The sequence below is a fragment of the Engystomops pustulosus genome, chromosome 2 (assembly GCF_040894005.1).
Source record: "Engystomops pustulosus chromosome 2, aEngPut4.maternal, whole genome shotgun sequence".
NCBI lineage: Eukaryota > Metazoa > Chordata > Amphibia > Anura > Leptodactylidae > Engystomops > Engystomops pustulosus.
This window is the reverse complement of record NC_092412.1, coordinates 13,732,970-13,757,766: the sequence shown is the minus strand read 5'-3', so window position 1 is coordinate 13,757,766 and position 24,797 is coordinate 13,732,970. Positions and strand designations below refer to the sequence as shown.

Sequence of the window (24,797 nt, the reverse complement as noted above, 5' to 3'; positions counted from 1 at the left end):
TGCCTGCAGGAGGACGTGCCTGCAGGAGGACATGCCTGCAGGAGGACATCCCTACAGAGGACATGCCTGCAGGAGGACGTGCCTGCAGGAGGACACGCCTGTGTTTTCTAAGGGTCTGGAAGCTGCTTGCTTGGTTGCTTCATCAGTCATCAAGCAGATTGGCCCTTTTTCCCCAGACACGGACCCCGATACCAAGTAACAGTGCTTGTTTGGTCTCTGGTTTTTTGGGTGCCGAACCCATCAAATACGGTATGGACCCGAATGATGTGCTTTGGGTTCCCTCATAACTAGTCACCAAGATTTGAACATTTTGCAGAGTTTTAATAAACAAACTCCATCATCCAGTCCAGTGCTGGAACTTCTTTTTATTTAGGATTTTGAAGACAGATACATTTCCACAAGGGAGGTTAGAAAAACTTTATGCGATTTACAGTTCTGTATTACCAGAACTTGTTTAGTCCGGTTATAAGACAACTGGCGCATCCGCATCGCCCTTTTCAGGGATATTCATACATTTGCAGTAGGCAGACACTCACTCAACTGTCCTGTTCTGGAATTTTAACTATTCAAAACATTGCCATCAAGCTGAGCTGAATAAAATATCATGGATTCAGTGAAGTACTGAAAGGTACTTCTGCCTTTATCCCTTTCAGGGAGGATGGCTTCTCTCCTGTGTGAGTTCTCTTATGTGTATCAAGATATGATTTCTTGCTAAAACATTTTCCACATTCAGGACATGGAAATGGCTTCTCTCCTGTGTGAATTCTCTCATGTGTATCCAGATACGCTTTCTTGATAAAACATTTTCCACATTCATTACATATAAATGGTTTATCTCCCGTGTGCATTTTCTGATGTTGAATAAGACTTGATAGGTGACGAAAACATTTCCCACATTCATTACACAGAAATGGTTTCTCCCCTGTGTGAATTCTCTGGTGTTGAACGAGACTAGATTTCTCACTAAAAAAAAGTCCACATTCAGTACATGAAAATGGCTTCTCACCTGTGTGAGTTCTCCGATGTTGAATAAGAGCAGATTTCCACCTAAACCAGATTCCACATTCAGAACATAAAAATGGCTTCTCCCCTGTATGAATTCTCTGATGTTGAAAAAGAGTAGATTTGTCCCTGAAAAGGTTTCCGCATTCAGTACAAGAGAATGGCTTCTCTCCCGTGTGAGTTCTCTGATGAGTAACAAGCACTGCTTTCTTGCTAAAACATTTTCCACATTCGGCGCATGGATATGGTTTCTCCCCTGTGTGAATCCTTAGATGTCGAACAAGAACAGACTTCTCGGTAAAACATTTTCCACATTCAGTACATGAGAATGGCTTCTCTCCTGTGTGAGTTCTTTGATGTTTTAGAAAATCTGATTTATTAATGAAACATTTTCTACATTCAGAGCATAGAAATGGCTTCTCCCCTGTGTGAATTTTCATATGTTGAAGAAGATTTGATTTTTTTGTAAAACATTTTCCACATTCTGAACATGGAAAAGTGGTTTCCTCTCGGTGACTTTGAAGATGAGTGATAAGATTAGATTCTTGACTAAAAGACTTCTCACATTTCGGACATTTAAACTGCATTTCCTCTGTGGAAAGATTTGACTGATTATCTTCTGCTTTACCACAAGGAGATGAGGGGGGACGTCCATGGGAACCTCTTGTACTTTCATCTCCTGGAAAATATAACCAAGAAATCAGTATTGGAGATTTCCTTTTTCCCCAGTTACAAGCAGACGTAAAGTGACGGGTCAGTAACATACAGTCTGCTATGTATAGAAAACTAACAACATGATTTTAATAGTAAATATAATCCGTTGAGACATAATTTGATGGAAATCCAACAACCCAAAAAGTCATTAAATCCTTAAAAACTTCTACTTCCCAGACATAAGAGAGTTCTGTAACTAAATATACATTCAGGAAGCCATTTATCTACTTGAGCATAAATCAATCCAAATGTAAACTGAGTCATCTAATTTTTCCACAAAATACTAGGTTGTAAAATGTCCAGCAGCCTCCCCTCACTGATGAAATGGCCAGCAGCCTCCCCTCACTGATGAAATGGCCAGCAGCCTCCCCTCACTGATGAAATGGCCAGCAGCCACCCTCGCTGATGAAATCTCCAGCAGCCTCCCCTCACTGATGAAATCTCCAGCAGCCACCCCTCACTGATGAAATCTCCAGTAGCCTCCCCTCACTGATGAAATGGCCGGCAGCCATTGTTTTTTAGGAGTTCTCTCATTTTTGTAGGAGGTTATGAGGTTTATAACTTTAGGTGCGTTTTTTCACATTTTCATTCAATTCACCAAAGCCTACGTTTTAAGGGACCTGCTCCGCTTTTAAGTAGGTTTGAGAGGCCTAAAGAATAGCAACACTTCCCCCCTCCACTAAGATACATGAAAGGCTCTTACCCTCCTCTGTCACTGATGAGGGGATTTCCTCTCCGCTCCTCCTTCCACCACAACTTTCCTGGAAAGATCCAACATGAAGGACATGAGAAAACAAGGAAATGTATCCAGAAATTATCTTATAACCAAGCGATGGACAGAAACCTCCAGAACCAGGAGCTAAGGGGAATAATCAACGAGATTCATCCAAATATTTTACCCATCAACAATGTTCCGGTTATGTTACTGCATGAAACAATGTGACCCGATCCTGAGGTGGAGACTGCGCTCATGGACACCAGGACTTAGCTTATCCAGTTCTTCTACTCTGGACTGAGCGTCGCCATCTTGGATTAAAGTTACCATATTAAACCTCCTTTAATCGGAGAATAGCTAGAAATTAACTAGCTTTAAAATGGTATCTAAGGAGTGTGAGGGGCTCCATAGGTATTAATGGAGCCTGGAGACCCTCAGACTCATTTGCATACAGCCCTTCATCCTGGTGGTAGATACCCTTTAATTAAGGGTGTGACGTGAGAGGAGGGAATTATAACATATGTTCTTTGCTAAGATGATGCAAAAAGAAGCTTGTAGAAAAAGGAGTCTTAGTGCGTCTGGCTCATACACGCAGCTTATGACGCAAGTTCCTTGATTATCCCATATTGGAGTGTGGCCAACTCTTCGGTGGGACAACCATTGGGTCAAGGTCCTGCATAAACAAGTTATCAGTTAATGTCAGGAATTATAATACTCCAAAAGTGGGGGCTACCCAGCCATGTTGGGGCTCATGAGCCACACTAGGGATGACTTGCTAATGGACTATGACCAGTGGGTCTGAAGAACATAGGACCCATGGGCTGCCAAAGCCTGTTCCTGATATCCCTGTGCCGTATGAACGCACCACCCCTGGGACTCCCAAGCGACTGTGTGTTACGTTCAGCCACATGCATGCTGAGATCTTATTTCATGAACTACATCTAGAGAGGCAGTAGGTGGCCATGTAATTGCGTTTGAAGGATATAACATACACCTGAGATACTCTATATATGATATCTGGACTAAGCTGAATTCAGATAAAGTTAATAAAGAACTTATTTTTTTATAATCATTCTATGGATAGTATGGCTTGTTATTACTTTTCTGGGCATAAAAGTTCAATTTGATTAAAATAAATTCAATTTATTAACATTAATTTAAAGCACAATTTCCTGAATTAGGGCTCCAAACTTGGAATCCTACCCAATCAGTAATGAGTACGTCCGGACCAGTCTTTTATTGGCAAAACACACAACGACCAACATCATCCCAGAGACCCTCCACCTAAATGCTGTGGGAGAAGGTTAGTAGAAGCGTCTTTACATCAATCTACAGAGGATTCACAGGAATCTATATCTACCTGATGTTCCAGTGGGATGTTCTCCTCTGGTTCCTCTTTGATATTTTTGAAATATTGAGGACTGGGACATCTCTCTGGTTCCTCTTTGATATATCGGTAATCTTCAGGACGGGGACATCTCTCTGGTTCCTGTGTAATATCTCGGGAATCTCCAGGACTGGGACATCTCTCTGGTGGATTTCTCTGACTGGATCCATCTATAGGAAATATACACAGTGACTGATACATTGTCTATATGTGATGATGAGATGATGGAGGAGGTGACCTCACACCTGCTCTGTCCTCTATAATCAGGAAGGTCTCCTCTTACCTGGTGATGTGAGGGGCTGGTGGTCCTCCATCATCATGTCCTTGTACTGGTCCTTGTGTCCTTCTATATACTCCCACTCCTCCATGGAGAAATAGACAGTGACGTCCTGACACCTTATAGGAACCTGACACCCACAATGACACAGTCATCACCCAGACACCTCCCTTGTGTTATTGTACAATGTCCCAGCATTCCCGGCAGCGCTCACCTCTCCGCTCAGCAGCTCAGTGATCCTGGAGGTAAGTTCTAGGATCTTCTGCTCATGTATCAGTGAATGAGGTGGAGGCTCGGTGATGGGGCTCTGGGTCCATCCTCCTGACATACGGGGGGTCACACACTCACCAGACGACTTCTTCACTACTGTGTAATCCTGTGTATGGGGAGACACTGATCACTACATAGATCCTAAGAATCCTTCACCTCTCCAGTCAATTCTCACTGTTATTCCTAGAGATAAGAGCCGTGTCCTGGGAGACTCTCACCTCTCCGGTTATCAAGGAGATCATCTCCAGGGTGAGCTCCAGGATCCTGGCCGCCATCTGCTCTCTGTCCTTCTGCATCATGATGTCCTTGTACTGGTCCTTGTGTCCTTCTATATACTCCCACTCCTCCATGGAGAAGTAGACAGTGACGTCCTGACACCTTAAAGGAACCTGACACCCACAATGGCACAGTCATCACCCAAACACCTCCCTTGTGTTATTGTACAATGTCCCAGCATTCCCGGCAGCGCTCACCTCTCCGCTCAGCAGCTCAGTGATCCTGGAGGTAAGTTCTAGGATCTTCTGCTCATGTATCAGTGAATGAGGTGGAGGCTCGGTGATGGGGCTCTGGGTCCATCCTCCTGACACACGGGGGGTCACACACTCACCAGACGACTTCTTCACTACTGTGTAATCCTGTGTATGGGGAGACACTGATCACTACATAGATCCTAAGAATCCTTCACCTCTCCAGTCATTTCCCGCTGTTATTCCTAGAGATAAGAGCCGTGTCCTGGGAGACTCTCACCTCTTCGGTTATCAAGGAGATCATCTCCAGGGTGAACTCCAGGATCCTGGCCGCCATCTGCTCTCTGTCCTTCTCCCGGATCCCTGGTGGATCATTGATGGAAAGGATCATCTTTAGGAGAAACCTCTGGGAGTCCTGGATCTATAGAACCTGAGGAAACATGAGAAGAACTAAGAGCAAACTCTATATGAAGCAATTGTGTCCATGACATGTGTGACATGACAGATGGGGATTCTCCAGGACGGCTCCGAGCAGATATTGGAAGGGATGTCCCTGAGGACTGAAGGGATGAGTGATGACGGGACATGTATGGAGACTTTGGCTCAGCTATTGCCCCTTAAAGGGATTATTTGACAATAATGATGACAGGCTGCTATAAAGGTCACATTGGCTCCTGATCTTTGCTCGTTCCTATAATCCAGGTTCCAGAATATCCGACAGAAATAATATATTCATTATAATAATATTCACCAGTTGTTTCCAGTTCTGGACATCCATAGATCCTCTCTCGCGGGTGCTCCCGCGATCCCTGTCTCGGCACTCACCTCTCCCGGCTCCTGCTCTTTCCCGGACTGCCGTGCGTGCGCGTCCGCGGCTCCTGCCGAAAATTTAAAGGGCCAGCGCACCGCTAATTGGTGCACTGACTGAACACCTCACCTTTAAGAATCCTGCCTCTTCCTGTGTCCCCTCCAGATCTTTGTATCTTTGTGCCTCACAGCCTAAGAGAAAGCTTCCTGGTGATTATTCCTGCGTTCCTGTGTATTCCTGCGTTCCTGTGTGTCTCCGCTCCTGAGTCCTGTGTAGCCGTGTTACCCGAGTTCCTCCGTGTTGCTGTGTTCCGTGTGCCTGTGTTCCCGTTCCCACCTGCCTGGACCTCCCATTGCTGACTTCGGATTTGGACTTGACCTTGCATCTCTGCCGCCTGCTCTGACCCAAAGCCTGGACCTGACTACGAGACTGTCTTCCTGACTACCTCGACTGCCACCGCGGGCTAGTCGCACCTGGGAACGACTTGGTGCAGCAGCAAGTCCAACCCGCTTTGCGGCGGGCTCTGGTGAAAACCCAGTGCTCCATAATCAAAACTATAACCCAGTGCTCCTTGCACATAGAACTCATGCTGTCGCAATTTGTCACAGAGCAGTCCAAAGTGACATTTGTTCTCAGCCTTCTTTCCGGGAAAGCCCTGGCCTGGGCTACCCCTCTTTGTGACAGAGACGACCTGGTCACGGCTACTCTGACAGCATTTCTGGCGGAGTTCTGGTCAGTCTTCGAGGAACCAGCACGAGCCTCCTCTGCGGAGTCTGCATTGTTGAACCTGCGTCAGGGCAATTCATCTGTGGGAGAGTACGCAGTTCAATTCCGCACCCTGGCTTCCGAACTTGCTTGGAACAATGCAGCCCTCATCGCTACATTTAAGAAAGGGCTCTCTGCGCAGGTCAAGGACGCACTGGCAGCTCGGGACCTTCCATCTACCTTGAGTGGCCTCATCACCTTGGCCACTCGAATTGACGTTCGGTTTAAGGAGCGTGCTGAGGAACTACGCTCCGAGTATCCCCAAGGCCGTGTTAGACGCCTTCCTCGTCTGGCACCAGTTTTCCAAAGACCGCCCCAGCCCCCGCCAGAATCTTCTGCTGAGGAACCCATGCAGGTTGACCGAACCCGGCTCACTCTACAAGAGCGTTCCATACGACGTCAGGACAACCTGTGCAAGTATTGTGCCAGCCCACAGCACTTCGTCGGGACTTGTCCTGTCCGTCCCCAACGCCCGGGAAACGCCAGCACCTAGGCTTCTCAGGAGAAGTGTCCCTAGGTGTGAATAAAGCTTCTCCACGCCTGATTTACAGCGAACTTTGTAGATGCTGCCCTGGTCTCCCTGCATCACTTCCTGGTGGTTCGTCTTGAAAAAGCCCTTGTCTATTGCCTCAGTTAGTGGCAGATTCTCTCCTGCTCCTTCAAGTTGGTGCATTACATAAAGAGAGACTATCCTTTTTTGTGCTGCCACAGTGCACTTCCACTCTCCTGCTGGGTCTCCCCTGGTTGCAGCATCATGCCCCTGTTCTGGACTGGTCCTCTGGGGAGATTCTTCCTTGGGGTCCGGATTGTTCCTCACGCTGCATGACTGTTCCACATCGGCTCCCTGTCAGGACTGCTACCTTGTCTCCCAAGCCTCTGGAGGGACTTCCAGCTCCGTACCGGGACTTTGCAGATGTGTTTTCTAAAAAACAAGCCGAGACCCTTCCTCCACATCGTCCCTACGATTGCCCCATTGACCTGCTGCCTGGATCTTCTCCACCACGGGGTCGGGTGTATCCGCTCTCGGTTCCTGAGACTGCCGCTATGTCGGAATATGTTAAGGAAAATCTGCAAAGAGGTTTCATCCGCAAATCCTCCTCACCAGCTGGCGCTGGTTTCTTTTTTTTCACTAAAAAGGATGGCTCTCTCCGCCCCTGTATAGACTATCGCGGTCTTAACAAGGTCACCGTTAAGAATCGCTATCCTCTGCCGCTTATCACGGAGCTATTTGATCGTCTGCAGGGTGCAAGAATTTTTTCAAAATTAGATCTTTGTGGGGCCTACAACCTCATCCGCATCAGGAAGGGTGACGAGTGGAAGACCGCCTTTAACACCCGTGATGGGCATTTTGAATATCTAGTTATGCCCTTCGGACTTTGTAATGCGCCAGCCGTTTTCCAGGAATTTGTGAAGGATATTTTCCGGGACTCATTGTACAGTTGTGTTGTGGTTTACCTGGATGACATTCTTGTGTATTCTGCTGATCTCAAGTCCCACCAGTCTCATTTACAGCAAGTTCTCAGCCGCCTCAGGATGAACCACCTCTATGCCAAGCTGGAGAAGTGCCAGTTTCATCAGAAGAGCCTTCCATTCCTCGGCTACATAATTTCTGATAAAGGTTTGCAGATGGATCCTGCCAAGTTATCTGCGGTTCTTCAGTGGCCACGCCCAGTGGGACTGCGAGCTATACAAAGATTTCTGGGCTTTGTTATAGACAATTTATCCCACATTTCTCATCTCTGGTCGCGCCGATGGTGGCGCTTACGGAAAAGGGTGCTAATCCCCGTGTCTGGCCGCCAGCAGCAGAAGAAGCCTTGACGAAATAAAAAACTGCTTTTTCCTCCGCTTCAGTCCTTACCCGACCCGATACTGAAAAGCTGTTCCTGGTGGAGGTTGATGCCTCCTCTGTGGGTGCTGGGGCGGTCCTTACCCAGAAGGGGCCTAGGGGCCGAACACTCACTTGTGGCTTCTTCTCCAAAACCTTCTCCTCTGCGGAGAGAAATGATTCCATTGGAGATCGGGAGCTTCTAGCCATCAAGCTGGCTTTGGAAGAGGGAGCCCGATTTCCAGTCAGAATTTTCAAGGACCACAAAAACCTTCAGTATCTACAGACGGCTCAGCCTTTGAATCCACGTCAAGCCCGGTGGTCTCTCTTCTTTTCTCGCTTTGACTTCCGAATCCATTTTCGTCCTGCAGAGAAAAACATCAAGGCTGACGCCTTGTCCCGTGCTTCTGATGTTATGGGGGAGGACTCTGCTCCGAGGCATACTATTCCCCCAGAGAGACTTGTGCTTGCCGCGCCGGTGGACCTCCGGCAGCTGCCTCCCGGCAAGACTTATGTGCGATCTGGTCTCCGAAAGAGGATCCTGACCTGGGGACATTCATTCTTCTCGTGTGGCTGGGCACCCTGGGGTGCAGCGCTCTGTGGCCTTAATTTCCCAATTCTACTGGCTGGCCCGAATTGGTCAAGGACGTTCGGAATTTTGTGGGTTCCTGTGCCTCTTGTGCCCGCAACAAGCCCTCACGACTAAAACCTGCTGGTCTTCTGTTGCTGTTACCCGTGCCTACCAGCCCATGGTCTCATGTGGCTATGGACTTTGTTACGGATCTATCGCCATCTTCTGGCAATACCGTTATCTGGGTGGTGACTGACCGCTTTTCGAAGATGTCTCATTTTGTCCCTCTGCCAGGTTTGCCTTCTGCTCCACGTCTCGCTAGCCTCTTCTTCCAGCATATTTTCCGGCTTTATGGTCTCCCTCGGCACATCGTCTCGGATCGAGGAGTTCAGTTTGTGTCCAAATTCTGGAGATCTCTATGCAACCAGTTACAGGTGAACTTGGACTTCTCTTCTGCCTATCATCCACAGACTAATGGCCAAGTGGAGAGGGTGAATCAGACTTTAGGTTGCTATCTCCGCCACTTCGTCTCTGCCCGTCAGGACGACTGGGCCTCTCTTCTACCATGGGCGGAGTTCTCTTACAATTCCCTGGACTCCACTTCTGCTGGTTCTGCTCCCTTTTTTATTATCTACGGACTGGATCCTCGGCCTCCTCTTCCGTTATCCATGTCTGCAGATGTTCCTGCTGTGGAGGACCTGGTCCGTGATCTAAAAGCTATCTGGGAACAAGTCCACACCTCATTGCTCCAAGCTTCAGCCCAGATCAAGCGTCAAGCAGACAAAAGACGCCGACCATTTCCTGTTTTAGCTCCTGGTGACAGGGTCTGGCTGTCCGCCAAGTATGTTCGGCTGAAGATCCCGAGCTATAAATTGGGACCCCGGTTCTTGGGTCCATTTGAAATTCTCCGCCGCATCAACCCGGTGGCTTACAAGTTGCATCTGCCTCCCAGCATGCGCATTCCTATCTCTTTCCACGTTTCTCTCCTTAAGCCAGTCATCTTCAACCTTCTGCTAAGGTACCTCGACCTCGGCTGCCACCGCGGGCTAGTCGCACCTGGGAACGACCTGGTGGTATCCTGCCGCAGCAAGTCCAACCCGCTTTGCGGCGGGCCCTGGTGAAAACCAGGTGCCACTTGGATTCCGGTCCCAGGTGTCGGTTAGTTCCATCTCCCGCGGTGGTCCAGAGGATCCACTGTTCCTGACATACAGTCTGTTCTCCTCTCACCATTTTACATCTTCACAAACCTTCACAAAATTTAATGACTTATTTAGGCAAAATTTATGAATTTTCGGGCATAGAAGCACTGAAATAATCCAATTTCTTGTGCAGTGCAAGAAGGTGCAATTTTCCTGGCGACTCCATGTGGGCGTGAAGGGGGCATAAAGAGGTGTGGCCACTGCTGAAATGAACAGGCACAGGGTGTTTCTGCCCGCGCCCATTCAAGAATCTGAAAGCATTCAATGTTAATATACCACAGATTTTTACTGAAAACAACGACAGGTTGGACCTGGCGTATTTTTGTCCGGCAGCCAGCACAGGCTGCAGATACATCATGAGGTCTAGGTTGTGGTGGGGCTTTATCATACGGTGGTGCTCAGCATATGATAGGTCTCTCGCAATGATATCTCCACAGGTGAAGCTCCTCCTCAGCTATTCCTGTCTCCTCCCCCTGATGTCTCCTCAGTAGAAGCTCCTCCTCCTCAGCTATATCTGGCTTCTCCCCCTGATGTCTCCTGAGAAGAATCTCCATCTTGGGTGAAGATGGTGGCCGAGAGTGTGTGTGTGTGTGTGGGGGTGAAGATGGCGAGTGGGAGTATGTTGTGTATGAGGGGGGTATGGTCTATGTGTGTGGGGGGGGGGGGGGGAGGGAAAGATTGCGGCTGGGGTGTGTGTGGTGACAATTGTGGCTGGGTGTATGGGCTCATGGAGGCAGCCCGTGACAAGGGGGAGAAAGTCATCAGAGAAGATCACAGCTATACGGACTGCAGAACAAAAAGTGCTTAAAGGGGTTGTCCGGGACCAATTAAAAAAACAAAAGGTGGCCGGGAGGGGGCAGTTTAAAAAAAATAAAGATGTACTTACCTTCGGGCGCCCTCCAAGTGTCCCACGCTGCTGTTGATCTGGTCCGCGCGCTATTTAAAAAAACATGGCCGCCGGAGCAGTGCTGGACCCACACAATTGTATATGCAGGTCGGGTATTTGTCGGGTCCGGCAGGAATCTGAGTCCAGCACTGCTCCGGTGGCCATGTTTGTTTACATGGCGCGTGGACCGGAGCGACAGCAGCGTGGGACACTCGGAGGGCGCCGGAAGGTAAGTACATCTTTATTTTTGTTACCTTTTGTTTTTTTAATTAGTCTCGGACAACCCCTTTAAAGAGGACCATCACCATGTAGGTGTTTGCAAGTGGATTCAGGGGCACTTTTACCTGCAGCAAGACAGTGGTCATGCATTTATGCTTATCTTCTCTGACACTGTCCCAACAGCAGCAGACAGTGTCACAGAAGATACTGAAGCAGTGGTGTTTGAGATCTCACTATACTACAGCCAACACGACCGCACTGCCTTCTGATTCTGCGCTCTCCTGTCTGACATCAGTGTCTCTCAGCACACAGATGCTGACAAGAGAGACGCCAACAAGGAGTGAAGGGGCCACGGGGAGGGAAGTATCAATGTGTAACACCCCCTATGCATCAGACACGTTGTTATCAGTAATGTGGTACAGCATTAGTAATCCTAGACAACAAGCACTTACCTTTGGCAATGAGCAAGTAACATAGTACTAGGTCCCTGGCAAATTGCAGTTTATATAGATGTGGCCTCTAGGTTCATTTTTTTTCCTTCAACAGATCGGTATATGCCGTGGTTTCCTCGGGATTCGGTGGACCCGGCAATTTTTCCTGTTTTCTTTTAACTTGAACTTTATCTCAGTAGTGGTGCGGTCTTATAGCCGGCATCCATTACTATGGCCAGGGCTAGGTGTAATCCACTATAAAAGCTAAACACTAATCTCCTTATCATTACCCCGGGAAGATCCAGTACCCGACCATCTATAGATAGTCCGGTACTGAGCCGGCTGTAGGCTGTTATTTGCGCTGGTAAAGCCCAAAACCCTTTTGTCACCCCAGTCATGTCAGGCTGCTGATGACTAATTGTATCTGGCTGCTTATATAAAATGAGAGGAACCTCATGGCATTTTTTTTTATACATTTCAATAAAAAATTGCTATGGGGGACTAAGCACTAACACAACCCTTTAGGTGCAAAATTTTGTGGCATGGTGGGTATAGTGCAGACACTGGAGCAGACACTATAAATACAGGTGCGAGCAGTTTTCACATTATTTTCAGTGCAAAGTCAGACAGAAAACTGTCCGGAAATGTCCTGAATCCACTTACAAGCCCCTCCATGACAGGGAGTTCAGTAAAACATATTTAAGATGGTGAGAAGTCCTCTGTGTGTCCGGCTTTGTTATACCCTTTCTGCAGTGCAATGAATAGCAATCTGATGGGTTTGGGCTCCAGCGTTCTGCTCCTGCCTGGGCCTCACAGTTGCCGCTTGTAAACAGACTGCAGCAGGAGTTGCTCATTTTCACCCCAGTCTTCTACTGGCCTCAGTCACGCTCCATTAATATTATGTCCCCGCAGCAGCTGTGGTCTTCTTGCCAACAGGCGAGTTTGATGTGTGCAAATCACATTGGGGCTCAATTACTTACCCGGTCCTGTCGCGATCCAGCGGCGCGTTCTCCGACGAGAATTCGGTTCTTCCGGCGATTCACTAAGGCTATGCGCCCGATGTGCACCAGGTGTCGCTGCTGCGCCGAGGTCCGCCGGAGTTCACCATCCGATTCCTGGTGCATGTGAGTGCAATTTTTAAATAGCGCGGTTTTTCCGAATCCGTCGGCCCCCATTTTTTGTTGCATGCAAGCCGGCGCCAATGTAACACAATCCAATTGCGTGCAACAAAAACCCGGGGCAATTCGGCACAAACTCACCTCGGTGTCTGAGGCCAGTAGTAGACTGCAGCAGGCCTGGAGCTATTAGCCAGTGGATAGATTCTCCTGCTACTGAGGAAATATTCTATGGTGCTACATTAACAAAAAAATAGATTGAATAAAGTTATATAAAATATTTTTTTAAATGTCATTTTATCTTCCACTTTTTCACTTCAGTTTCTGAACATTCTTAAATATTCTCTAATGAGGAATAATATTAAAATAATAAGTTACTTCACAGCAAAAAAATCCTAGACTTATCCGGGAGAAGATATTAGATCATTTGGGTGACGCTTAATTCATAAAAACAAGGTTCCTACTGTTGGAAATATGACATGATGTGGCTTGAGACAGTGTAAGGGTCTTTGTGGACAGAGGAAGAACTAAGCCATAAATGCCTACATTGCCCCTAATAAAGATTGCAGAGACAGCTGCATGTGATAACAATGGACTGTGCTATTACACCTGGAGGCTAAGGCCTCCTGACAACACTGAGGACAGCTGCTTGTCATTGCCCCCTGGACATTCTATAAGATCCTGTGGGAAACAAAGACTCAAGTTACTTGTCCTGCAAGTTGTGTGATAAGAATGTATTGACTCTACATCATCATTGGATTGGCCAAGACAGTGGTGGAGGTGGGATGATGGGCAATGTGTGTGAGCTATGTGTGTGTGTATATAAGATGGTATACAGATCTTTAGTCAGAGCACTTCCTTCCCACCATCTCTCTGTCCCCTAGTTAGTTTACCCTCTATGTGTATTTCCCTGTATTGTACCCTTAATAAATCCCCTATAAAGATCCATTGAATATTGTTGTTAATTTAATATTAACTGGCACCCCAAAACCAAGCAGATTTTACATTTGGCACCCCAGTCTGGACCTGTAATTTAAATTCTACAGAGAATCCACGGCAAAATATCTGCGCTATTTCAATCTGTGAACGGAATTTGGATCTTTGGTACAGAGGAAATCCTGGTAAGTAACAAGTTTTCATATTACATTACTATCTTTGATAAGCCAGGTTGTTTTATGTGAATGTATAGGAAGTCGCTTGTTGAGATTGTAGGTTAACGTTAAGTGTGAGCTGTTGTGTTTTAGTGTACAGAGGTAAAGTTGTAGGAAAAAGTTTGTTGCTGGTCATAGCTGTACATTTTCCTAGATTGAATGAGTCTAAAGGCTTAAGCAGTGTGTAAAGTAGCCTTTCGGAACGTTAGTATAGTAGATAATTACACAAACTGTGTTTGCTCAGTTTGTCATTTTGTGTGTTTGTCAGTGTGTATTGTGGTAACAGAGATGGAACTTGTTCAAAAGTTTGTGAAAAAGTATTCCTCTGCTCGCTACCATTCATGTGCAGATGGTTCACTGGAGGAGCAATATAACGAGCTGATGATGCAATGTAAGGCCCATAATGAGAAGTTACATAGGAAAGTGCTCAGTAAGAGAGGGAAGAAAGAAAGGTTGGGCAATGAAATTATGATGTTAATTAAGATGAAAGAATTGGCTGAGGTAAAGGAAGTAAATTGGTACATACAAAGGCTCCAATGTAAGGAAAGTATAGACAGAATCAGTGACTCTGTGATTGACATTTCTGCTAAAACAACTAGTGAGATGGATAATCTACAAGTAAAGGTGGATGAGCTGTCTATAAGAAATGAAGATTTGGATAAGCAGCTACATGAGTGTAGATTGAGTTCTGTATCTACTGAAACTCATACACAGTCCTTAGAAAGGGAGATACATCAGAAGGACGTGATAATTACCTCACTAAAGGGTCAGTTGTCTGAAACAATGACCCAACTGTATAAACAAGAAGAGCAGATCCGGTCCCTCCAACTACAGAACCAGACGTGCCATAAAGCAGCAGATGTCTGTATTGTCACACCCGGGGGTTGGAGTGATGAACACAATCTAATACCTGCAGATAAGTCTCCAACACTCACCATCCAGGATAGACTACATCTGTGTCAGGTCATTGGAGAATGGGATACAAATGAATCACCAATAATTGTATCCAATAAATTTGAAGCTGTGGTGAAGCAATACAACTTGTGTAATGCGGATGCCTGGTCTCTGCTCCGAGCATGGCTTCCTGGGCCTCTGGCCACACAATTGTCATCTACACACATGGGAGATGATGATAGTGGTGCAGACTTAAGAAGGAAGCAACTGCAGCGTATCATGGGAGGGAGAGACATAAGGGGTGAGAATACCCTGAGAAGATATAGGTTCAGGCAAGGTGATGACCCCCTTATTTTCTGTAATAAGTACCTGACCTTATTTAGGAGTGTTTACAACTGCCCCGATATGTCTCAGGATGACTCCGATTTCCTCTATTCAATGGCAAATCAGTGTAATGTGGATTACACCACAAAAATTGGCCTGAGGAACGCCAAATCCCTAGAGAACTTTATTAATATACTCAGGGACTGGTGTGAGGAGAACAATAGGGATGAACCATCAGGAAATCTGTCTACAGAGTACAGAGCAAGGAGGACAAGATATGTCCGGTATTGCTATGGATGTGGGAGGCCCGGGCATATTAAACGTTTCTGTAATGTAAATAATGCAAACCATGAGACACATTATAATTCATTGCATGCAGAAATTGACGCCATTGAGCCTGAGACCAACCAGAACACAGTGATCACAGAGACATGTGAGGAGGCCATGGCACCTCCTGGAAGTAGCCACATAGAGACATGTGAGGAGGCCATGGCACCTCCTGGGACTAGCCATACAGAGACATGTGAGGAGAACACATCACATGCAAATAAGATTCCCAATATACACAGGGATAAGAAAGAACAGCCTCCCTCTCACCGCAGACAGCACAAGGAAGGTGCTAATGTCCCAGTGTACAATCCATGGGCAGGGCTGCCATTCTGGCTATTCTGGAGCTGGTCACAGATCGCCCTCCCCCTGCTAATAAACTCTGCACAGTACAGCAGCAGCATGGCTTATTAATGTGTGGCTATAGCGATATACATTGTGAATAAATGGATTTGGAATTGTGTTAATGGTATGAATTGTTTGGTTTCTAACAATGTTTTCTTTCTCTTGTAGACTGGATTTCTTTTGTCACATGACTCCAGGACAAAGAAACTAACACTTTGTTTTGTTTCTACAGGTTCCATGCTTTGATTTCGTGTTTTACATATCTGTTTTGAGTATTGTTTGTGTGATAACTGTCATTATGTTTTGTTTTAGGCAACAAGGTGGTTGGCTGAAGAAACAAATTATTAATATTGACATTTTGTTTACAGGTCATAAAAAGGTAGTATGTGTACAAATAAAACCATGTGGTGTAATGAGCTAAAAATTTATGAGGGTTAATTGTTTGCAAACAATTAAAAAACATGAAATAACATCCCATTGTGATGTGTAGGTCCTGTATGTAATATAATTGTTGTTGTTTTTTGTGGTATTTTTTTTTTGTGCTATGTCTGTTCTTTATCTTGTCCCATAGATGACCTTACTTAATCATTGACAGAAGAAGGATTGGAAACTGCCTGCTGTCGCACCCTAAGATGTGTAGAAACTGAATTAGCTCTCATTGTTTTATGTTGTCTGTTTTGTGTTCTGTTAAATGTAGTATGTAAACTGTGTCAATACACATTTTTGTTCCTGATGCTCAGGAATGTTGGATTTTTTTCTTTTTCCCCATTTTTTTTAAATGGAGCATTTTTTTTTTCTTGATTCAAGTATTATTTTTTTTTTATACAGTGTTTGGTACCATTGTGTGGTACCAAAGGGGCATGGTTTTAGAGAGTGATGCAGTGCCAAAGGGGCAGACTATAGTGAATTCACATCAATATTTAATTTTTTTTTTTATATAAGAAAAAATATATATAAATAAGGAGGATGAGGATCATTTGATATTTAGCTTTATTTTTTTCCTGTTATGCATTTACCAGAGGACTGTAAACAAGACAGTCTCAGATACATTCTAATGTGTTTTTTTCTCTGATACATTTGTCTCACTGGCAACTTAATTTTAAGTTTCTCAAACAAACTGCACGCTCCTTTATACCAGTAAAGCATCTAAATGAAGAACATAGGGTATTAAAAGCAGCATTCAGTTTGAATTTTTTTAATTTTAATGTTCTTAATCTATGTGTGTGTCTTCAAGGTTGCATAAAACATATAGTAATTAATGGCTGAGTATACGGTTACTATATTGTATAATGCACAAGTAAGATTACCAATATAAGAGGTTAGATGGACACCTACTCTAAAGGTTGATTAGTGGAATGACTTATAATTTTTTTTTTTTTTTTTGCTATGTGTTTTATGCACTTGATATACTTTTGATTAATTTATAAGTCAGGACAATGGGAGACATATATAAGGTGTGATATGAACATTTCTGTGGAGTGTAAATATAAAACCTGGTAAACTTACAGAATTAGATTTGGTAATGGGAAAAAGCTAAATGAAAGTTTATGTTTAAACTAAATATATTTGAAGTCAAGTAAATCTGGAAACCCTTAGATAAACCACCCTGCAAACTTCTACTTGAAATCAATCCTTTGATTTACTATTGGTAATGTTTTATAGTTCTGTTTGGGTTTCCTTTTATGTAATTTCATATCTATAGCTTATTTTGATATCTAGGATGTTATTGCCAGCTTGCATTCTGTATGACGTGGGATTTATATTTGCATATTGTAAATATGACAGACAATTACTAGCATATATGGAGATCTATATTTGTTGGATAAATGGTATAGATGAAAAATGTCATTCAAGAAATGGATATGAGAATGAATGTGAGTGAATGGTGTGATGACCATTGGTGCCCTATCCCTTACCCATACAACCTTCAACTACTTTGTCTTGAGGAAAAGCCAGAAGAAGAAAGATCATTTCCACACCCAAAGAAGATAATGGAGGAGAAATGGATTTTATTTCTGTTCTAAATATGGTCTAATGGTGTGTGGGCCTTTCAGGCCCAAAGGGGCATAATGTTGGAAATATGACATGATGTGGCTTGAGACAGTGTAAGGGTCTTTGTGGACAGAGGAAGAACTAAGCCATAAATGCCTACATTGCCCCTAATAAAGATTGCAGAGACAGCTGCATGTGATAACAATGGACTGTGCTATTACACCTGGAGGCTAAGGCCTCCTGACAACACTGAGGACAGCTGCTTGTCATTGCCCCCTGGACATTCTATCAGATCCTGTGGGAAACAAAGACTCAAGTTACTTGTCCTGCAAGTTGTGTGATAAGAATGTATTGACTCTACATCATCATTGGATTGGCCAAGACAGTGGTGGAGGTGGGATGATGGGCAATGTGTGTGAGCTATGTGTGTGTGTATATAAGATGGTATACAGATCTTTAGAGAGCACTTCCTTCCCTACCATCTCTCTGTCCCTTAGTTAGTTTACCCTCTATGTGTATTCCCCTGTATTGTACCCTTAATAAATCCCCTATAAAGATCCATTGAATATTGTTGTTAATTTAATATTAACTGGCACCCCAAAACCAAGCAGATTTTACACTACTGACAGCTCCGCTCTATCCGTCTCTGTATAGACTAGAATAGTGACAGCTCCGCACTATCCGTCTCTGTACAGCCTAGAATAGTGACAGCTCCGCTCTATCCGTCTCTGTATAGACTAGAACAGTGACAGCTCCGCACTATCCGTCTCTGTCCTGTACAGACTAGAATAGTGACAGCTCCGGTCTATGCGTCTCTGTACAGACTAGAATAGTGACAGCTCCGCTCTATCCGTCTCTGTACAGCCTAGAATAGTGACAGCTCCGCTCTATCCCTCTCTGTACAGCCTAGAATAGTGAGGTATACAATAGAGGCATCAATGGCCTTGTATATGCATGGGGATTATAGGCATTAGGTTAAACACAGTCTATGAATCAGCAGAAGTGCATGTACGTACATGATAAACAAGTATAGTAAATCTTACCCATGTGAAGGATGATCGTTGCCCGGAATGACAGCGCCCCTTGTCATTCCGGGCAACGATCATCCTTCACATGGGTAAGATTTACTATACTTGTTTATCATGTACGTACATGCACTTCTGCTGATTCATAGACTGTGTTTAACCTAATGCCTATAATCCCCATGCATATACAAGGCCATTGATGCCTCTATTGTATACCTCATAATTTTGATGATCCTGTTGCCTGGGTCACAGCTTCTTTTTGTGTCCCCCGTGGGGTTGTACCTTTTTCTCACCAGTTTTTGTTATTTATTATTGTATTTTTTTTTATTTAAATAAAGGAATTTTTTACTTTTATTTCTTGTCTTTCAATTGTGCTATTGTGTTGGATTTTATCTTCCATTTGGTGGAAGATTAATAGGTTATAGATTAATGTTTCCAACCAGCTAGAACATGGTATTATACCGTGTAGGGAGAAGGATAGGTCCCAAAATACTATTCTAGAACATTAGTACCTTGTCACTCACTCCTCCTTCTTCCCTATTTTTGGTTTTGTTTCAAAGTCATTTGTTAGCCTAGAATAGTGACAGCTCCGCTCTATCCCTCTCTGTACAGCCTAGAATAGTGACAGCTCCGCTCTATCCCTCTCTGTACAGACTAGAATAGTGACAGCTCCGGTCTATGCGTCTCTATACAGACTAGAATAGTGACAGCTCCGCTCTATCCGTCTCTGTACAGCCTAGAATAGTGACAGCTCCGCTCTATCCCTCTCTGTACAGCCTAGAATAGTGACAGCTCCGCTCTATCCGTCTCTGTATAGACTAGAACAGTGACAGCTCCGCACTATCCGTCTCTGTCCTGTCGCGATCCAGCGGCGCGTTCTCCGACGAGAATTCGGTTCTTCCGGCGATTCACTAAGGCTATGCGCCCGATGTGCACCAGGTGTCGCTGCTGCGCCGAGGTCCGCCGGAGTTCACCATCCGATTCCTGGTGCATGTGAGTGCAATTTTTAAATAGCGCGGTTTTTCCGAATCCGTCGGCCCCCATTTTTTGTTGCATGCAAGCCGGCGCCAATGCAACACAATCCAATTGCGTGCAACAAAAACCCGGGGCAATTCGGCACAAACTCACCTCGGTGTCTGAGGCCAGTAGTAGACTGCAGCAGGCCTGGAGCTACTAGCTAGTGGATAGATTCTCCTGCTACTGAGGAAATAGAATAGTGACAGCTCCACTCTCTCCGTCTCTGTACAGACTAGAATGGTGACATCTCCGCACTATCCGTCTCTGTATAGAATGGAATAGTGACAGCTCCGCTCTATCCGTCTCTGTATAGACTAGAACAGTGACAGCTCCGCACTATCCGTCTCTGTCCTGTACAGACTAGAATAGTGACAGCTCCGGTCTATGCGTCTCTGTACAGACTAGAATAGTGACAGCTCCGCTCTATCCGTCTCTGTACAGCCTAGAATAGTGACAGCTCCGCTCTATCCCTCTCTGTACAGCCTAGAATAGTGACAGCTCCGCTCTATCCCTCTCTGTACAGCCTAGAATAGTGACAGCTCCGCTCTATCCGTCTCTGTACAGACTAGAATAGTGACAGCTCCGGTCTATGCGTCTCTATACAGACTAGAATAGTGACAGCTCCGCTCTATCCGTCTCTGTACAGCCTAGAATAGTGACAGCTCCGCTCTATCCCTCTCTGTACAGCCTAGAATAGTGACAGCTCCGCTCTATCCCTCTCTGTACAGCCTAGAATAGTGACAGCTCCGCTCTATCCGTCTCTGTATAGACTAGAACAGTGACAGCTCCGCACTATCCGTCTCTGTCCTGTACAGACTAGAATAGTGACAGCTCCGGTCTATGCGTCTCTGTACAGACTAGAATAGTGACAGCTCCGCTCTATCCGTCTCTGTACAGACTAGAATAGTGACAGCTCCGGTCTATGCGTCTCTATACAGACTAGAATAGTGACAGCTCCGCTCTATCCGTCTCTGTATAGACTAGAACAGTGACAGCTCCGCACTACTCCGACAGCTGGTGCATGTGAGTGCAATTTTTAAATAGCGCGGTTTTTCCGAATCCGTCGGCCCCCATTTTTTGTTGCATGCAAGCCGGCGCCAATGCAACACAATCCAATTGCGTGCAACAAAAACCCGGGGCAATTCGGCACAAACTCACCTCGGTGTCTGAGGCCAGTAGTAGACTGCAGCAGGCCTGGAGCTACTAGCCAGTGGATAGATTCTCCTGCTACTGAAGAAATAGAATAGTGACAGCTCCACTCTCTCCGTCTCTGTACAGACTAGAATGGTGACATCTCCGCACTATCCGTCTCTGTATAGAATGGAATAGTGACAGCTCCGCTCTATCCGTCTCTGTATAGACTAGAACAGTGACAGCTCCGCACTATCCGTCTCTGTCCTGTACAGACTAGAATAGTGACAGCTCCGGTCTATGCGTCTCTGTACAGACTAGAATAGTGACAGCTCCGCTCTATCCGTCTCTGTACAGCCTAGAATAGTGACAGCTCCGCTCTATCCCTCTCTGTACAGCCTAGAATAGTGACAGCTCCGCTCTATCCGTCTCTGTACAGACTAGAATAGTGACAGCTCCGGTCTATGCGTCTCTATACAGACTAGAATAGTGACAGCTCCGCTCTATCCGTCTCTGTACAGCCTAGAATAGTGACAGCTCCGCTCTATCCCTCTCTGTACAGCCTAGAATAGTGACAGCTCCGCTCTATCCCTCTCTGTACAGCCTAGAATAGTGACAGCTCCGCTCTATCCCTCTCTGTACAGCCTAGAATAGTGACAGCTCCGCTCTATCCCTCTCTGTACAGCCTAGAATAGTGACAGCTCCGCTCTATCCGTCTCTGTATAGACTAGAACAGTGACAGCTCCGCACTATCCGTCTCTGTCCTGTACAGACTAGAATAGTGACAGCTCCGGTCTATGCGTCTCTGTACAGACTAGAATAGTGACAGCTCCGCTCTATCCGTCTCTGTACAGACTAGAATAGTGACAGCTCCGGTCTATGCGTCTCTATACAGACTAGAATAGTGACAGCTCCGCTCTATCTGTCTCTGTATAGACTAGAACAGTGACAGCTCCGCACTATCTGTCTCTGTCCTGTACAGACTAGAATAGTGACAGCTCCGCTCTATCCGTCTCTGTACAGACTAGATAAGTGACAGCTCCGCTCTCTCCGTCTCTGTATAGACTAGAATAGTGAATGCTCCGGTCTATCCATCTCTGTCCTGTACAGACTAGAATAGTGACAGCTCCGGTCTATCCGTCTCTGTCCTGTACAGACTAGAATAGTGACAGCTCCGGTCTATCCGTCTCTGTATAGACTAGAATAGTGACAGCTCCGGTCTATCCATCTCTGTACAGACCAGAATAGTGACCGCTCCGATCTATGCGTCTCTGTCCTGTACAGACTAGAATAGTGACAGCTCCGCTCTATCCGTCTCTGTATAGACTAGAATAATGACAGCTCCGGTCTATGCGTCTATGTACAGACTAGAATAGTGACAGCTCCGCTCTATCCGTCTCTGTATAGACTAGAATAGTGACAGCTCCGGTCTATCCGTCTCTGTATAGACTAGAATAGTGACAGCTCCGGTCTATCCGTCTCTGTACAGACTAGAATAGTGACAGCTACGCTCAATCCGTCTCTGTATAGACTAGAATAGTGACAGCTCCGGTCTATCCGTCTCTGTATAGACTAGAATAGTGACAGCTACGCTCAATCCGTCTCTGTATAGACTAGAATAGTGACTGCTCCGCTCTATCCGTCTCTGTATAGACTAGAATAGTGACAGCTACGCTCAATCCGTCTCTGTATAGACTAGAATAGTGACAGCTCCGGTCTATCCGTCTCTGTATAGACTAGAATAGTGACAGCTCCGGTCTATCCGTCTCTGTACAGACTAGAATAGTGACTGCTCCGCTCTATCCGTCTCTGTATAGACTAGAATAGTGACAGCTCCGGTCTATCCGTCTCTGTACAGACTAGAATAGTGACAGCTACGCTCAATCCGTCTCTGTATAGACTAGAATAGTGACAGCTCCGGTCTATCCGTCTCTGTATAGACTAGAATAGTGACAGCTCCGGTCTATCCGTCTCTGTACAGACTAGAATAGTGACAGCTACGCTCAATCCGTCTCTGTATAGACTAGAATAGTGACAGCTCCGGTCTATGCGTCTCTGTACAGACTAGAATAGTGACAGCTCTAGTCTATCCGTCTCATGCTGGGTAGTTGTAGTGTGTGTGCTCCTGGAGCATGCTGGGAGTTGTAGTCCCTCCATATAGTGTGTGTGCTCCTTGAGCATGCTGGGAATTGTAGTCTCTCCATACAGTGTGTGTGCTCCTGGAGCATGCTTGGAGTTGTAGTCCCTCCATATACTGTGTGCGCTCCTGGAGCATGCTGGGAGTTGCACTCCCTCCATATAGTGTGTGCTCCTTGAGCATGCTGGGAGTTGTAGTCCCTCTATATATACTTTGTAAGCTCCTGGAGCATGCTGGGAATAGTAGTCCCTCCTCTGGTCACTTACCTCTTCTCTCCTCAGTGCAGGACACTCTCTACCTCACACAGGTCCTTCTGCTCGCTATCCACTAGTCATGTGACCCTGAGAATGTGATGTCACCGATGGGCGGGAATCGCTATACACTGGTCATGTGACCTTGAATGTGCCGTCATTGAAGGGGCGGGGCTTCCTGTAAGGACAGGAAACAAGGGGCACAGTGTAGATGTGTATAGAGGAGAAGTGATGGATGAAGGACCTGTGGTGATGTCATAGATCATGTGATCAGTACAGGAGGGGCTGCTGGTTGCTGGGAGACACAATGAGGCAGTTACTGGGGCTGTCCGTTCCCGTCAGGCTTTGTACATTCTCTTGCACAGGTATAAGAAGTGTCTGCACCACAATTGTTTTGGACGTGACCCTTTTGTGGCGCGGCTGCACTGGTCTCCACGCGACACAGATTCGGAGGCGTTTCGGTGCTCAGTTGGACCGTGCGCTGTATATAACAAGCCAAGTGTGTCGCACGTCCTATGGTATAGGTGCAACACAAAAAAGATGGTGCCCTCTGTGGGGCTGGTGCAGGAAAAGATAGATTCATGATTTCTGCCGCACAATCTTAATGAATCGCCGCACCCAGCATTATACACGGGCAGGGGCTTCTAGTGATGTTTCCGACTTTCTAAGTAAATGGCCCAAAAGACTTGTATGTGGTGGAGAGTATTGTGCAGTGTGAGGGGCAGCAGTGCAGTATAGAGCATGAGGGGCGGCAGTGCAGTATAGAGCATGGGGGACAGCAGTATAGTATAGAGCAGTGGTTCTCAACCTTTCAATGCTGTGACTACGCAATACAGTTCCTCACGTGACCCCAAACCATGTACAAGAATATACTATAATACTGCCCCCCCTATGTACAACAATATAACTATTATAACACTGCCCCCTATATACAAGAATATAACTGCTATAATACTGTCCCCTATGTACAAGAATATAACTACTATAATACTGCCTTCTATGTACAGGAATATAACTACTATAATACTGCCCCCTATGTACAGGAATATAACTACTATAATACTGCCCCCTATGTACAAGAATATAACTACTATAATACTGCCCTCTATGTACAAGAATAGAACTACTATAATACTGCCCTCTATGTACAAGAATATAACTACTATAATACTGCCCTCTATGTACAGGAATATAACTACTATAATACTGCCCCCTATGTACAAGAATATAACTGCTATAATACTGCCCCCTATGTACAAGAATATACTATAATACTGCCCCCTATGTACAAGAATATACTATAATACTGCCCCCTATGTACAAGAATATAACTACTATATTACTGTCCCCTATTTACAAGAATATAACTACTATAATACTGCCCCCTATGTACAAGAATATAACTACTATAATACTGCCCTCTATGTACAAGAATATAACTACTACAGGCGGTCCCCTACTTAAGGACACCCGACTTACAGACAACCCATAGTTACAGACGGACCCCTCTGCCCACTGTGACCTCTGGTGAAGCTCTCTGGATGCTTTAAAA

General features: G+C 45.5%; 4 protein-coding genes across 5 annotated transcripts in view; 2 read left to right on the top strand and 2 right to left on the bottom strand.

The window, feature by feature from the left end:
- Positions 1–24,797, top strand: part of LOC140119963 (uncharacterized) — a 1,020,783-nt gene that overhangs the window by 571,045 nt on the left and 424,941 nt on the right. The window lies entirely within an intron of this gene.
- LOC140119783 (uncharacterized) overlaps positions 1–24,797 on the top strand; it is a 157,870-nt gene that overhangs the window by 67,927 nt on the left and 65,146 nt on the right.
- Positions 375–4,209, bottom strand: LOC140119832 (uncharacterized). 2 transcript variants are annotated; one of them, XM_072139247.1, is made up of 4 exons: positions 4,102–4,192; positions 3,792–3,988; positions 2,420–2,477; positions 375–1,681 (listed from the first exon to the last, which is right to left on the bottom strand). In XM_072139247.1, exons 1-4 carry the CDS (start codon positions 4,184–4,186, stop codon positions 603–605), a joined length of 1,419 nt encoding a protein of 472 aa, XP_071995348.1. In that variant the 5' UTR covers positions 4,187–4,192; the 3' UTR covers positions 375–602. The 2 variants fall into 2 exon arrangements, with proteins under 2 accessions (XP_071995348.1, XP_071995349.1); XM_072139248.1 differs by lacking the exons at positions 2,420–2,477; positions 3,792–3,988 and having other exon boundaries at positions 376–1,681; positions 4,102–4,209.
- LOC140119887 (gastrula zinc finger protein XlCGF66.1-like) lies at positions 4,250–23,310 on the bottom strand. Its single transcript, XM_072139319.1, has 5 exons — positions 23,261–23,310; positions 5,113–5,262; positions 4,839–5,000; positions 4,584–4,754; positions 4,250–4,471 (listed from the first exon to the last, which is right to left on the bottom strand). Exons 2-5 carry the CDS (start codon positions 5,221–5,223, stop codon positions 4,250–4,252), a joined length of 666 nt encoding a protein of 221 aa, XP_071995420.1. The 5' UTR covers positions 5,224–5,262; positions 23,261–23,310.

Bases quoted from the DNA above. Each gene is read 5' to 3' on its own strand.
- LOC140119887 (XM_072139319.1), bottom strand. From the start codon at position 5,223: ATGATCCTTTCCATCAATGATCCACCAGGGATCCGGGAGAAGGACAGA. The intron at 4,755-4,838 runs GTGAGCGCTGCC...TGTGGGTGTCAG, and splicing joins CTGAGCTGCTGAGCGGAGAG to GTTCCTTTAAGGTGTCAGGA. The intron at 4,472-4,583 runs GTGAGAGTCTCC...CCCCATACACAG, and splicing joins TCTCCTTGATAACCGGAGAG to GATTACACAGTAGTGAAGAA.
- LOC140119832 (XM_072139247.1), bottom strand. From the start codon at position 4,186: ATGGAGGAGTGGGAGTATATAGAAGGACACAAGGACCAGTACAAGGAC. The intron at 2,478-3,791 runs GTAGATATAGAT...GGATCTTTCCAG, and splicing joins ACATCCCACTGGAACATCAG to GAAAGTTGTGGTGGAAGGAG. The intron at 1,682-2,419 runs GTAAGAGCCTTT...TATATTTTCCAG, and splicing joins CTCATCAGTGACAGAGGAGG to GAGATGAAAGTACAAGAGGT.